This window comes from Gorilla gorilla, chromosome 4 (assembly GCF_029281585.2).
Source record: "Gorilla gorilla gorilla isolate KB3781 chromosome 4, NHGRI_mGorGor1-v2.1_pri, whole genome shotgun sequence".
Lineage (NCBI taxonomy): Eukaryota > Metazoa > Chordata > Mammalia > Primates > Hominidae > Gorilla > Gorilla gorilla.
The window spans coordinates 179,501,180-179,517,273 of NC_073228.2; the positions used below are offsets into that span (position 1 = coordinate 179,501,180).

At 46.2% G+C, this 16,094-nt stretch overlaps 1 protein-coding gene and 1 non-coding gene across 3 annotated transcripts in view; both read left to right on the forward strand.

Annotated features, from left to right (window-relative positions):
* Window positions 1-9,528, forward strand: part of HRH2 (histamine receptor H2) — a 52,318-nt gene extending 42,790 nt beyond the window's left edge. The window contains exon 4 of one of the 2 annotated variants that reach the window (XR_002006231.4): window positions 6,553-6,636. Coding sequence is in view for 1 of the 2 variants with exons in the window: in XM_019028619.4 (XP_018884164.1) it covers window positions 6,553-6,745 (193 nt within the window). In the remaining variant the exon portion in view is untranslated. Of the gene's footprint in view, window positions 1-6,552 lie in introns of both variants that reach the window. The other variant, XM_019028619.4, reaches the window with a different exon arrangement.
* Window positions 2,672-2,778, forward strand: LOC115934760 (U6 spliceosomal RNA). The gene has a single exon (XR_004070517.1). It is a non-coding gene; the product is annotated as a U6 spliceosomal RNA (small nuclear RNA).
* Window positions 9,529-16,094: the final 6,566 nt, after the last annotated feature.

A 16,094-nucleotide genomic window follows, 5' to 3' on the forward strand; every position in this document is an offset into this window, starting at 1 on the left:
TCCCCTGGTGGCTGAACATATTATAACACGGTCCATGTAAAAACACGAGATTCAGATTCAAATGACATTTATTTAGGAATATGATTAGTCTGAACTCTCTTAACTGCAAGTAGCAGAAACCCATTTAAAAGAGGATGGGGTTTGGGAGATAGGTAACTGACTCATAAAACTAAAGAGACTAAGAGTAGCTTCAAGCATGGTCGGACCCAAGGGCTCAAATGTCCTCAGGAATTTGTCTTTCTCCAACTTTCAACTCGGCTTCCCGCTCGGATTGCCGCTGTAATCCTCAGCCGGAGTCTTCCTATAGAGCCACCAGCAGGTCCAAGCTTCTATCTTAACATCTTTGCAGACCCAAGGGAAAAGTATGTCCCTTTCCTACTATTCTAACACAAAGCTCCAGGCTTTGGTTTCATTGGATTGGGTCCCTCAACCAACTGTCACGTGCCCAACCCTGAAGCCAGGGCAAAGGGAAATAGATCAACTCCACCTAATCTACAAGGACAAAAAGTGGGGAAGGTCGAATTCTGAAGAAGAATCAAGGTGCTGTTAGCATGAGAAGGGGAACTGAGGATGGAAATGTGAAAACGAGGTGTTTCTCACAAACACTTACTGCTCGGCAGATACCGCGTTATACACACCTAGAACCCCGTTAACATCCGCTAAAATAGCTTCCAGTGTTCTGGCTCAGGGCAAAGACGGGCCATGGGACCGTGAAGGGGGCTGAAGAAGATTAAACCTACTAGAATCTCTGCAAGTGGTAGGTTGGTGCAAAAGTAATTGCGGTTTTTGCCATTAAGGGTAATCTGTACTAGAGTCTACACAGCATGGGAATCCCAGCTTGGTGTCTCATCCCAGCTTATGCACAGCATGGGGGGCAGGTAAGAGAGAGAGGGGCTCCTGCCACTGGGCTTTTTAAAGCTAAATATGCATGTCAAAATGCCTGGGATAATCACTTAAAAAACAGAAGGTAGAGATTCCGTATGGTATGGAAGAAAGAGAATGAGAAAAAGAAATCAACTTAAAACAAGAAAAGAGGGGGGAAAATTTAGAAAAAAATGGGACAAATTTAAAGCACAAAAACAGATGGAAGAAATGAATGAAAATAAATCAGTAATTACAGTGAATATAAATGGAATAAATTGGCCAATTAAAAAAATACAAAGATTGTCAGGCTTGGTTTTTTAAATCCAAACAAATGTTTTTACAAGAGACTTAAAATATAAAGAACATAATTTTTGAAAGCATAGGAAGGAAAAAAAAGATATACTCAGCAAATACTAACCGAAAGAAATCTGAGTAGCTATAAGCAAAAAGTATACCATCTTTTTTTTTTTTTTTTTTTTTTTTGAGACGGAGTCTCACTCTGCCACCCAGGCTGAAATGCAGTGATGCGATCTCGGCTCACTGAAAGCTCCGCCTCTCGGGATCACGCCATTCTCCTGCCTCAGCCTCCTGAGTAGCTAGGACTACAGGCACCCGCCACCACGCCCGGCTAATTTTTTTTTTTTTTTTTTTTGTATTTTTAGTAGAGACGGGGTTTCACCATGTTGGCCAGGATAGTCTGGATCTCCTGACCTCAGATCCGCCCACCTCGGCCTCCCAAAGTGCTGGGATTACAGGCGTGAGCCACTGCGCCCAACCAAATATACCATCTTTAAAGATAAATATGATCACCGTATTTTGATAAACAGTTCAGTTCACCAGAAAGATAAATTTTAAATTTGTATGTACCAAATAACCCTGCTTCAAAAATATGTAAAGTTGATAGAACTACAAAGAGAAATTAACAAATAATCATTACAGCAGAAAATGTATAATATACCTCTATCAAAATTTAAAGACTAAGCATGTAAAAACTTCGTAATTAATATTTGGGAAACACAAAGCGCTTAGGACACTGTCTCTAACAACTAGAGAGTACCTATTCCTTTCAGGCACACATGGAATGTTTAAAAAGCTGACCATGTATTAGGTTAAAAAGTATGTATCAGCATATTTCAAGGCACTGAATATGCTTCATACAGAACAATTATCTGACTACAACAAAATTAAATCATAACAAAACTCTTACATAGTTGTAAACATTTTTTAATAGATCGTGGGATGAAGAAAAAGTAATTATGGATATTAGAAAACATTTTAAAGTAAACGACAATGAAAATACTGCACATCAAAGCTTATAGGATGCCACTAAAACTCTACTCAGAAGGAAATATATAGCATAATGGCTCATATTTTTAAAAGCAAATTTGAAATTTAATGATTTAAACAGCCAATTTAGGAAGTTAAAAAGAACAACAAAATAAACTCAAAGATAATTAAAGAAAGGAAACAGTAGAGACAAAGGAAGAAATTAATGAAACAGAAGACAAAGATTTAATAATGAGAAGAGCAACAAAACCAAACTTTAGTACTTTAAAAAGTTCTGGCAAAACTTGTTAAGATAACAGAATAAACAACATAAGTAAAGACTATGAATAATAAAGGGGAGATATTAATATAGATGTTGCAGAGATCAAAAAAGATAATAAGAACATTATGATCAATTTTATGCCCAAAACAAGAAAAAACTAAGGTGAAGTGAATAAGTAAACAGAACTTGCCAAAACTGACTTGGGAAGAAATAGAAAACCTGAATTGCCGTATAGCCATTTAAAATAAATAACATGGCAGGCTCACTTTGGCAGCTCATACACTAAAACTGGAGCCATACAGAAAAGATTAGCATGGCTCCTGTGCAAGTATGACATGCAAATTCATGAGAATTCCATATTTTAAAAATAAATACATAATATGAATAAAACACCAATAGCATTTGGTTTTGCAAATGAGTTCTACCAGACACTCAAAGAAGAGAGATCACTGTGCAGTCCTATACAAACTCTCTTAGAGGAGAGAAAAAGAGAGAAACTCTCCTATTTATTTTATGAGAGCAGATTCAAAAATAAGTATCAAAAAGGAAATTACAAGCTAATCAGAAACATGAATATACTTACAAAAATTTCAGAGCATTAGAAAACATAATCATGCAATATTTTAAAAGAAAAATATAATTCCTCATGACCAAGTTAGATTTATACAGAAATAGAAGGATGCTTTAATATTAGAAATGTTACTAATGTAATTCAGCTCATCAACAAATTAAAGAAGAAAAAACTCTGAATATTATATCAATAGAAGCAGAAAAAAAACACTAAGTTTAAGCATTTATTCACGATTTGAAACACAAAACAAAATCTCTGAGCACATTCTGAATGGAAGGAAACTTCCTTAACCTGAGGAAATACTAACAAACCACTTCTAAAATAAGGAGCAGAGCTGGCCATCATGCTTCTATTCAACATATTACCGGAGATCAGTCCAGTAAGACAAGAAAAATAAATTTAAAAAAATAAGAAGGGGGAGAAAACAAAACTATTACTATTCACAGCTAATAACCATCCTCTATACAGAAACCAAAAAGTATCTACAAATTGTTGTCATGAATACGAAAGTTGAGCAGCATTGCCAGACATAAAATCAACGTACATTGTCAACTTTTGAAAACTACCAATTATAAGAACAATCAGAAAATTAGACATTGAAGAAGAGCTAAATAAATCTTTCAATGATTATATACTTTTCTTCATAAAAATCTAGTATGTCTTTTGTTAGATGAGTACCTGGGTGCCTTGTGATTTTGGTTGTTGTTGTAAGTGTGGTATCCTTTTATAAATTGCATTTTCTTGCTACCTCTTTCTGATACATAGAGAATTGGACTCCGTATGTGCAACTGAATTTTGTATACTGATCTTATGTGCAATACCCTTGTTATACCCTAACATTAATTCAAATGACTCATAGATCCTGGAGGAAAAGACTCAATATTATAAAGATGTTTCTCCTTGCCAAATTAATCTGTATGTTTGGAACAATTCCCATTAATCCAAACAGTGTTCCCATAGAAATGGACAAGCTGATTCTAAAATCTGTATGGTTGAGAATAGGCTCAGGAATAGCAAGTCTTTTCCAAACAGGAAAAAATAAGATATAGCAATTAAGTCCTTGGTGGTAATGCTGCAAGAATAGACAAATAGACCAGTGGAAAAGGATAGAGAATTCAACTAGCACTCAAATACCTATACACCAGGGGACAGGTCCAGTGAAGTCTTAAGCAGCATTTCTTGTAATGGTAAAAAACTCGAAACAATCCAGATGTCCTTCAACAGATAAATGCATAAATAAATTGAAGTCTATTCATACAATGAAATACCTTTTTTTTAAAATTATGGCACATTTTAAACATATACATAGTTAAGGCTCCCTGAACCCATCACACAGATGTAAATAGCTATCAACTTATGCCCAATCTTTGGTTTGTTTGTTTGTTTGTTTGTTTGTTTTTTAACTGCTTCTTATGGAGCAGGACTACCTACCCCCACAGGTAGTGTGCCCAGAGTAGACTTTTTTTTTTTTTTGAGACAGGATCTCACTTTGTCCCCCAGGCTGGAGTGCAGTGGCACAATCTCAGCTCACTGCAGCCTCAGCCTCCCAGGTTCAAGCGATCCTCCTGCTTCAGCCTCCCAAGTAGCTGGGACTATAGGTGCATGCCACCAGGCCCGGCTAATTTTTGTATTTTTTTTGTAAAGACAAGGTTTCACCGTGTTGCCCAGGTTTTGCCATGTTGCCCAGTCTGGTCTCAAACTCCTGAGCTCAAGTGATCGGCCTGCCTTGGCCTCCCGAAGTGCTAGGATTACAGGCATGAACCACTGCGCCTGGCCCTGAAGTACTTTAAAACTGTGAAAATAAGCTACAGCTATACCTATCAACAATATAATGTTAAACAATAACAAAAGTTAGCTACAGAGAAAAGATCATAAAACACGATTTTATATACATACAAGTGAAATACAGGCAGAACAACACGATAGATTGTTTAGGGATACAGAAATATTTGCTGAAAGAAATCGGGCTGGAAAAGTTCAGTGTCCTAATCTGACAGGTGGTTCCACTGGTATTCTTTTCAATAGTCCTTAAGCCATGTGTATGTGTTTTATATAGCGTCTCTTTGGATGCTTAATGCATTTCATTTAAAAATATTTAATGAGTAAATTGACATGTAACAAAGAGATATGACTGAATAGAGGAAGAATTGAGATGTTTATTTTCTTTTTAGTTAATCTCTATGGTCTGAATTTGTTACTATGAACATGCGGTATTTCCAAAATAGCATTATTTTAAGGGATTTTTAGGCCCCTTAGAAGAAGGGAGGTGGTTATTTCCTAGCCTAGAGCTAGCTGTTCTTTGATAATTTCACTGAGTGCAATGAGAGTTGCCTTCTCAGAGCCACAGGCTGCATCTGGAATGTTAATGCAAGGGCAAATACCTGCCTGCTTGGTCAAATATGTACACTGCTAACATGGTAAAGGACGCCCACAGGCTCTGAAATGCCAGAGGGATGACCTTGAGGCCCAGGTGCAGGTGGGGTGTTCAGGGAGGAAGGGCCACACCCAGGCCTTCTGCAATGGCCTGGCCGGCACATGCCCTCACATGGAAGGAAGCGCAGATGTCAGCTATGTCCTTGTTCACAAAGCTTTACAAAGTCAGGCCTCCAAACCCACAGCTATCATCAGGTGGACGCTAAAGGCATGACGGTTCTCTTCCCTCTCTCTATGTGGAAGGGAGAGGGAGCAGTACGCTTCATTCCCTTGGTGGCCGAGGTGTTCACAGCTGATTTGAATGCCAGATGGAGTAACTGAGACTTCTCCCAAACTTCTTCCCCAACTCGGGGCATGCTGCAGATGCTCAGGAATCATCTCACTAAGATTCAGAAATGGCACACTTTGACAGGGCTCCTGCTACCAGACAGCCTGTGTGTGCTTACTTTTATATGTATTCTGTAACACTGAATTCTTTCAGGAGTAGGAAAAGTGAGGGCTGCGTGCAGTGGCTCATGCCTGTCATCCCAGCACTTTGGGAGGCCAAGGCAGGAGGATCACTTGAGCCCAGGAGTTCAAGACCAGCCCAGGAAACAGAGTGACAACCCACTTCTATAAAAAAGGCAATTTAAAAAAACTAGCCAGGCATAGTGGCACGCACCTATAGTGTCAGCTACTCAGGAGGCTGAGGTGGGAGGATCCCTTGAGCCCAGGAGTTAGAGGTTGCAGTGGGCTATGATCATGCCACTGCCCTCCAGCCTGGGCAACAGAACAAGACCCTGTCTCAAAAAACACTAACACAAAAACAAAACAAAAATCGTGAATTGGATATTTTTATCTTCATTTGAAGTCCAGAGACACTAAGTAAATTGACCACAGGCACACAACGTGTTAGAAACAGAGTTAGGATTTGAAAGCAAGTCTCCTGAATACTCCTTCTTGTGGGTTGAGGGAAGAAGTCTTTGTTGCCTATAGGCTGCTCTGGGTGGCAAAGGGCGGCTCCCCTCCCCTCCCCACCCCATCCCACCCTCCCCAGGCCCTGGCTTAGTAGAAGCAAAATTGAGAGGCTAAACCTGGTCTGCCCCCGCCTTGCTCTGTGGCCACCTCAGCCTGGCATGTGCTTGTGTCTCCTCAGGAAGCCAGCACTGTCCTGCACTACGTGCTCCAGCAACCTCCTGAGCTGCTGCAAGAGCCTGTGGGGGCTCAGGTTCCTTCAGAGACACATGGGAGGCCCCTCAGAGGAGCTATCGGGGGAGCCACTGTCTGAGGAGCCACAGAAGAGACCTCCCCAGAAAGCGGTGAGGACGCTGCCCTCTGAGGCTGTCTAGACCTAGCCCCAGGACACTGAAGATACCGCTCCCGGTCCCCAAGATGTGACTCCTGGAGCTCCTAAGGACCCAGTCTCCAAAGCCACCAAGGACTCACCCTGGACTGAATCTGGGGGCTCCCAGAACACACAGCTGGGTGTGGGGTCCTCAGGCCTAGGGCGGAACAGCCTATTCTGTGCTCAGCATTCCCAGACAGGCACGCAAGACTCCTCTGGGCCCGAGTGGGCTGAATCCCATGGGTTCAAAGCTCACGTTGGTGCTGGCCCTGGGAGTCATGAGCAGAGACGGTGGGACAGACAGGGATGCGTGCACATGTGTGTGCATGGGTGCATACGTGTAGGAACGTGCATGACCTCTGAGCAAGGCAGAGGGTATTGAAGAAAGCATTGGCCTCTCACTCCCTCATGGGTTCTGCAGGATGAAGGAGAGGAAAGGAAAAGACAGAGAAAGGAAGGAAATAGCTTTTCATGAGCACCTACTGTGTACCAGGTGCTTCCCTGGCATTAGCTCTCGTAACCCTTATAGCAACATGAGTTTAGAGCAAGAATCACACCCCGACTTTACAGAGATGGAAACTGAGGCTCAGAGAAGTAAGGGACCTGCCCAAGGCCACTCAGCACCTAGAAAGTGTGCCTAGCACATAGGAGGCACACAAAAATATTTGTTGAATGGGTGAATGAATGAGAGAACGGGTGAAAAGCCAGGCCTCAAGCCCACGCTACTGACACTGCACTACACCGCCTCTCAGGAGAGAAGGCAAATATTTCCTTGACTCAGCCACCTTCCTCCTAGCAAGGCTTAGACCCCCAGGCTCTGGGGGTCCCTTCCTGCTACAGTATGACCCTCTCTGGTGCTTGTCATCAAGAAGTGGTGTGCGGTGGACTTGCTGGAGAGAGTGTCTGCAGCCAGGCATCATGGAGGGAGGGATGGAGCTTGAGGGACTGTAATGGTTGTGAATGGGGGAGTTGGCCCCCAGCACTCTCTGGTGGCCGTATGACCTTGGGCACGTCTCCTGACCACTCTAAGCAGCTTTTGATTCCCCTGTCCAAGAGGGTAGGCCCCCTGTTCCTATTTACAGGATCCATAAAGAGACTCAAAGAGATAGGGTAGTGCCAGCCCCAGAGAGAGGGGGCTGTAGAGGGACTTCTACCCCCAGGGCTTCTCAGTGGCATCTCCTGGCTGGCCCCTGACACTCAATCTTCCTTGGTTTCCAAGATGCTTCATGATCTTCCCCCTCCCTGACATCCCCGACCTCCCTTTTCTGTCCCTTTTGCAACTCATTGTCCTCTACCTGCCATCAGATGTGGCTGTTCCCCAGTCTCAGTCCGGAGTCCTCTGTTCTCACTCAGCATCTCTACTCCTGTGACCTTGTCTGCACCCACAACTCCAGTTACAAGGCACGAGGTTTGGTTATGAAATCACTCACAGATTTATAACTGCAGGCTTGGCTCCTTCCGGGAGCTTGAGACCCACTGCCGCCTCCGCAACACCTCCACCTGGGAGTTTCAGAGGCGCTCTCCCTCAGCGTGTCTGCAGCTGCGTGCCTGCAGCTGCGTGCCTGCCTTCTCCCTGCACCTGCTCTGCTCCCCAGGTCCCTTTCTCAGACCAAAGCCTGCCCGGGCTTCACAGGCTGAGGGTCCACCTTGCCACCTCCCTTTGCCTCAGTCCTCATGGAGCCCTGGCTCCACTGTCTGCTGGCTTCTCCCCATCTACTCTGTGTCACTCCATCCGACCACCATTGTCTCCATCAGGACAGTTGGAACACCTCTTCTCAGCACTCTCGCCCCCACCCAGTCCACCCCCTACCCGACAGCCAGAGTGGGCCATGCCAGATGCAACCCAGGTCATGCCACACAGGTAGATAAAACCATCTTCAGCCCAGCCCTCAGGCCCTGTGTGCTGGGACCCTGCTGGGCCCTCTCCAGCCTCCCCCTGCGCCAGGCCTCCTCCGTCACTTCACTCTGGCCCTGCTGTTCTTTTCCTTTTAGTTTGATTAACTCACTCTGCCCATTCCATGCTCAAAGCTGTTTCCGTGAGGAAAGGCTCCTCCTGCTGATTTTAGTGCCCTGAAATGTCACTTCCTTGAGGAAGTCTTCCTTGACCCTCCACACCAAACCAGGCCCCTGCCACACCCCTCAGAGCTCTCCTTGGAAGGCACTGGCATGGCTGTTTGCGTGATTCCTTGAACATTGTCTGTCTCTCCTCCTCACCAGGCTGTGGGTCCTGTCTGTTTCTGGTGACCGTTGTCTGTCTAACCCCTAGAGGAGAGTTTGTCACATGGTAGGAGCTTAATAAATATGTGTTGGATGAATGACCAGAGAAAAGAGAGTGCAGAGAGTGGCCAAAACAGATGCTTTCAGCAGTGTATCTGCCAATAAACCTAAAGGCATGATTTGCCCTGGTGATCCCCCCAGAGGTGCTTAGTCTCTTGGCTGAATTCCTTCTGGAATCCCCAGAATCCCCTCCTTGGAAGTTTTCCCAGGAGTCTGAGGCAGGCAGGTCTCTCAGTCATGGCCACATGACCTCAAGTGAAAACAAACCAGTCTGGCTGTTCACAGACTCAGCTGGTCAGAGCTCTGGCCCAAGGGGCCCACGCACCACCCGCCACTGCAGAAGACGCCTCCACGTCTGTCTCTGGGCTGCCTCCACCTTCTGCAGGCCTCCTGGAGCCTCTGCTGGCTGCAGAAGTGGGGTGCATGCTGCCTGGAGGAGGAACATCTGTGGTGGGACCCCAAATCCATGTTTGTGTTACCATCGTGTTCCAATAAAACTATCGAAACAGATGCTGCCTCACGGTTTTATTTTTTAACTTCCTGGTGAGGAAATGCTTCCCAAACTTCATCATACGGTGTCTTGATTTAGAAAAAGAGTCATGATAAAATGCTGGGGTAAAGGCCAAATTAAAAATTGCCTCAAAAAGGAAAGACGTTTTCCAGAAGCTGGTTTCATCTTAAAGAGCCACACCAGAAATGAGGGAAGGGCTGATCAGAAGGACCTGGAGACCCAGGTAGTTGGGAGGAACTTGGTAAGTGTTCCTGGAGTGGAATAATTCTGAAACTGTCAGATGCAAAGTCACCTTTTTTACGTGGGAGAAACAGGTATCTTTAAAATAGAAAACTTGCCAATCAAACAAGCCCACAATAGAGAGTGGGTGGATGAGGCACAAGTAAAAACCAGGTCAAGAGAAAATGCACGGATTTTGTGCAAGGAATGAATCCCAGAGCTACCAACAAAAGGGTTTTGAGGAGGAAGGAAGGGGGCAGGCCGGAGTTGAGGATGATGTTTGATCACCGCAATGTCAGCCGTCAGCCGTGCTCCCTGGCATGGTAGGGAGGAGGCTAGAGGTTGTGAAATTCTGAGCTTCCAACCCTCCAGAAGAACCCACTAAGACACACCTTGACAAATTTTCACAAGAAGCAGAGAAGAGATTATGTGTAAATCAAAGCTTACAGGAACTGATCGGCTGAAAATGAATTTAATATATATTTCAGGGGAGAAAAGACAAAGCTGGAAGACTTGGGAAAGGTGAAGGTAGTAAATTGGGTTGGCAGATGATGCTAAGCAGTCCTGAACTGAACTGCTAACCCCTGAGCGACAGCCACGGGGGTGATGAATATCGGGGCTCTTTACAGTCAAGCAGCCAGGACTGGGGCCTGGGAACTACAAAGTCCAGAATCCTGTGCCAGCAGGCTCAGATGCCACCAGTGGGAATCGGAGAAGCAAAAACTGTGATCGTTAACTAGGCAAAGGGGAATGGGGTTGCAGAGGGGGAAGGAGACCAAAGAGTCTTTGGAAAACTACCAAGACTAGGGGATGTGAGCCCCAAACAGGCCCCATGGGCAGACTGGAGGCTTGGCGACCACATCAGGAATTGTGTCTCCTCCCATGAGTCACGGGAAGACTTTGAAAGGTTTTCAGCAGAGGGGGCTAAAATGATGCGGTCTGTGTTATGAAAAGAGTATTCAGGCTCCAGTGGAGAAAATAGATCAGGGGGAGGATCGGGGGCAGATCGTGAGTCCCCTGCAGCAGGTGGGGGTGGACAGGAACATTCTATGAGCATCTGCTCACTGCAGACCTCAAGCTACATCTGGGAACCCAAAGGAATCAAAGCTCGTGCCCACCTGAAAGATGGGCATGCACCAAAACGTTACAAGGGAATGAGGGAAGAAATGAGCTGTGTGGAAAGTGGGGTGGCTGTGGCTGGGAGGGAGGCGCAGTGCTCGAGTGTGGGAGGAAGTGGACCCAAGAGCCGTGAGGTTCTAGAGGAAAAGGCTCCTGAGTACCCTGGTTCGGGTGGTGTTTAAACCCAGTTTAGATGCAAGGTGGGTGAGTTGCTCGGTAGCCAGACTGAGGGATGGTTTGGAATCCCATCCCAGCTGAGCTGGGTGGGATGGAGAATCCCATTCTGCTCACAGCGACTTTCCTGTGAGCCCCAGCAAAGCACCCGGAAATTCCCCGTGCTTGGTGTGGCCATCAAGACTACTGTCAAGGAAGAGTTCATCATCCGCATTGTCCAGATGAGGGAATGGAGCTCAGAGAGTTCAGGTGGCTCTCCCCATGTCACACAAGCAGGAAAACATCGCTGGGGACACACATTTGCCACCGGAATTCCAAGCATCCAGTGAGAATTCAGGACCCTCAAGCCTGCAGGGTGAATGGAAGGAGCCCCTCCACCCCCGCTGCCCCAACTGTCAACAGACCTCAGGGCTCATAACTCAATGTTTCGGAGGTCTTTGCAGAAGTCAGTGCCGTGTCCCTGACCTCCTCATTCAAGGTCACAGAGCACAAAGTGCTTCTCACGTCCTGAGATGCCACCGGGCAAGCTGCTGCACTGGTCTGGCCTGATCTTGGCCCTCACCACCTGGGCCATTTGGGGCACTGCCAGAGTTCTCGTGCATCTGGTGGGCCTGGCAGGACTCTCAGGGAAATAGGGCCCCAAAGGGATGCAGTCTGGACCACGTGGCTCCCAGATAAACCGTCTGTCACTTTCCACTGACTTTTACGAGCCCCTTCCTGTACCCAGACATGATGTCAGCCCTTCTGCAGCCACCAGCTCATCTCTTCTGCGACCAGCCATCCCAGGTAGAGATTAGCATCCCCATGAGCTGTTAGCAACTCCAAAATTAACAACCCGAACAAGCAGCATAGCTGGGGCTCCAGCCAGATTCGCTTGTCTCCAAAGTCCAAGTCTTTTCTTTATACATTTATCTTGAAATTAATTGTTAAGGACATAACTGATAATAGACATACAATCTCTTTTTAAAATGGAAACATTACAGAGAAAAGTAGAGTTTATTTGACCCCCTGCCAACAATCTTTTTTCCCTAGCAATTTCTTTGCATGCAACCACTGTTATCCTAGTCTGCTGTATGGTATTTGGTTCAGTTTTATTTATTTTGTTTTTTTAACAGAAAAGTTATACTGCACCTAAGGAACCAAACTCAACAGTATGTCTTCAAGTTTCAACCATGCTAGCACATAAAGATCTTCCTCATTATTTTTAGCCATGGGAAGGTGTTCCGTGCTATTGGTATTGGTAGGTACCCCACAGTTTAGCTGTCTTCCTAGCCACAGACATTTATTTCTCTTTTGTTGGCTGTTTAAACAGTGATATGCTGATCATCTCATGCACGTGTGCAAGTGCAGTTTTTTTCGCTCTGTGTGTGTGTGTGTGTGTGTGTGTGTGTTTAGCATAAGCGTACCTGCAAGTGTTTTTCTGGATGTGGAATATACATGCTGCCAAACAGCCCTCCAGAGAGGCAAAGCATGTTCACACTCCCACCAGCAACACTGGGAAGAAATTGTCTCTTTACAGCCTCAACATCCCACCTGTGCCTTCTAGTCCTTCTAGTCCTCCTAGAGATGCCCTACTTCCAGTGCAGGACAGAAAAAGTAGGTAGAAGAAATACTCAGACTTCTCCTGAGGCTCACCCCAGGCTCTTCGTGAGCTCTACCAAGTCCTGCCTTCCTCTTTGGATCTCTGTGGAGGAAGCCAGCCCTGCCCGAGTCACCCAGCTCTTAGAGGCTGTATCAGCTAAGAGTGGCCACAGGAGTGCTGTGTAACAAACATCCACAATATCTCTCGGCATGTGGCAGTAAATATTTATTTAGCTCATTCATCTGTAGGCAGCTAATCTAGGATGGGCTCTGCTGGGATGGTTCAGCATTGCTTCAGGTGTCTCCCATGCTCTCCTGGGACCAGCAGGGCCACCCAGGCATGTTCTTCTCCAGGAAATGGCAGGAACATAAGAGACAAGCCCAGCAACACATGTGCATTTCAAGTTTCTGGGCATCTCGTCTGCAAACACACCATGAGCCAGAGCAAGTCCCATGGCCAAGCCATGGATGGAGCAAGTAAATCCACCCCTTCGCTCTCCAGTGGAACTGAGGTGAGGGGTGAATGACTATCTAATCCGCCACAGAAGCCAGGCCAGATATGACCTTAAATCTGCCTGATGCCAGAGCCCTGCAGAGCAGGGGTCTCAGGATGGAGACAGGGTCCCCCAACTGACTGGAAATGAGTTCTTTAAAGCTCCTCATTAGTGAAGCTTCCTTCAGTCTCCTACATACACCACAATGATTTTCTACCCTGCCCCACAGTGAGATCTCTAAGACTCAAATCTGGGCCTTGGCACTGCCTGGCTGTGGGCCCCTCAGTGTTCCACCCCCACCACCACTGCCCCACCCCACATGGTCTGGCTCTGCCTAATGGTCCGGGCTCACTCACAGCCCTCCCCCTTTGCTGCACTCTCCCCTTCCCCTCTTGCCCCAGGACCCAGCCTCTTGTGCATGCTCTCACTCCATGGTCATGTCCGCAGCAGAATTCCCTTCCCAGGCATCCTTCAAGTCCCAGCTTGGGCCGCACCTCCATTTCAAAGTGATCCCTGTCCCTGTTCCCAGAATAATTCATTACTTCCTCCCTTGGCACATCCCTCTGTCCAAGAGACACATCACAGACATCCCAGAGGGTCCAACTCAGATGCCTTCAGGGGCCACCAAAGCTCACTGGCTTAAGACAAATAGAAGAGGGTCCCTGGCAATTTACAACCAATGTCTCTGCTGTTGATCTCCACCGCAGCCATGCCAATTGCACGCATGTTTATATGACCTTGGCCAAAAGGGACCACAGCAACTCTGCTAGACGATGACGCTGCCACCTGGGACTGTGGTCCCAGAGTCTATTTTTCAGGAGAAGACATAAATTTGGATATTTATTAGGAATATTAGATGGGTTAATATTTGTAAAGCTCTAAGAAGGATGCTGGGGGCATCGTAAATGCTGTATACCTGTTAAAATAAGTGGATAGATGGAAGGGAGGGACAGAGGAAAGAAGGGAGAGGAGGAGGGTAAATTAGATAAATCTCTCTTTGAAAAGTTGGTAATTTTAAAAAAAATGATATACTGAAGCAACCAATTCTTTTTCCAGGCCACGTTTGACCAGAACGCTACCAGTTTGTGGACTCAGGAACAGAACTGCCCTGTTACTCTGGGGGAGCCCCTAGAGGAGAAAGTAGGGGTGGGGTGTGGCCCCTGCCCAGAGCACACACCACCAAGGATGCCTCCTCCATTTCCCTCTGCCACGACAACACCGCACACACACTTCCCTCAGCTCCTCCAGGGGTACTGGAGAGAGCAGGGAGACCTCAGAGGACAAGAAATACAGAGAGATTGGGAATTGCCTCTGTCTTGACCGGGGTTTCTCTGCAGTGCTCGAGAGAGATCCCAAGAGCCTTTGGACCTCAGAAAGCGTCTTCAGTGGGCCCGCTCTTCCCATCTTCATCACCACTGCCCTAGGTCAGGCCTCGCCATACCTTTCTTGGACTCCCCACTAGTCTTCCGGTCTTCATTCCCTCCTCGTCCAGTGTGTATGGACACCTCCCTGTGTCCCCAAGGGCATCTCAGAGCCAGCAGGTCATGCTATCTGACTGGCTTTGAATTCCAGCTGAGGGAACAAGTCACAATCCAGTTCCCTCATCCACCAATGGGGAAAATTGGTGGTATCTTACAGAGTTGTTGGAAGGTTTCAAAGGATGTCATGCCTGCAAAGGGCTTGGTACAATGCAACCAAAGAGCTTAGACAATGTCATGTGCTCAATAAGCATCAGCTGCTGCTACTGCCAAAGTGCAAGTCATTGAGTGTTCTGCTTAAATGCCTTTGTAGCTTTCATTACCTTTGAATGCAGAGCTGGCTCCTTGGCTTGACATTCACAGCCCTGCCTGATCTAGCCCATGCAGCCTTCCCTGATCCCACATGGATGCAGTTGCCACCCATGAGATGTACACACCCAACTCTAAACGGTACATTCTTGACTTGTCAATTCCGAGCCTTCCAAATGTCAAGACCTTGCAGGCGGCCCCCTCCCCAAAGCAATGGAGGTCCTCCACCAACCTTGGAGCTCAGTCCAGGATTTGAGTGCCAAGGCAGGGCTGCTCTGGGCATTGAAATTGAACCTCTCTTAGAGACTTAGGGACAGAGCTCATTCTGAGTTGACTCTAAGATCTTCTCCCAGGGACCGAGCAGTCATCTGATCTAGAGCCTGAGCCAGAGAGGGAAATCTAGGTGACTGACACAGGCCCCTGAGTCTCATTCTGTCATCTGTGACGTGGTGGTACTGGGACATTTTCTTTGTGCTATTTATAACCAAAACTGCCTTTTCCAAAGAAAGCCCCTTATTGTTAACTAGGTTCCCTTTGTTCTGTTGAGCACCTGGATGAATCTGAAAATGCATTTATCTGCATAATAGTGGGAGAAGAATTTGGAGTTCGTGAGGTACAGTCTGGGGTGGCAGGTGGTGAGGAGGAGGGATGAGAAAAGAGAAAAGCGATAAAAGTCGCTAAGATGGGGACAGAATGAAGTTACCCATGTACATTCCCAAAATGACACTTAGAAGAAAAGTGAATGCCTCATGTTCATTTTATAGTTGTACACACTGATATGGTGTAAACCCTTCTCCAGCTCTCCTCCTACACAAAGATCTCCAGGAGAGACCATTGCACTCATGAGTATTTTGGCTTTGGTAGTGGGGGTGGAATCTGGGAAGGGGGTGGAGTTTGGCATCTGGGCCCACATAGGCCACAACAGAAGGGACCCTAGAGGAGGCAGGCTTCCAGAGCCAGAGAAAAAACAGGAGACTCTGGATCCTTTGGGAAGTCACTAATCTCGGGAAGGCTGTGGTCTTCCTAGAGGGTAGTGAATGAGTGAGATCAAACCAACCTTGTCCAGATCTCAAGGCAACAGGAGGCCACAGATGCCATTTTGTTTACACAAGTTTAATAAAATCTACCTTGCGCATTGTGGTGAGGATTAAGAGATGATGAATAAAAGCATTTGATACATAATGACAACAT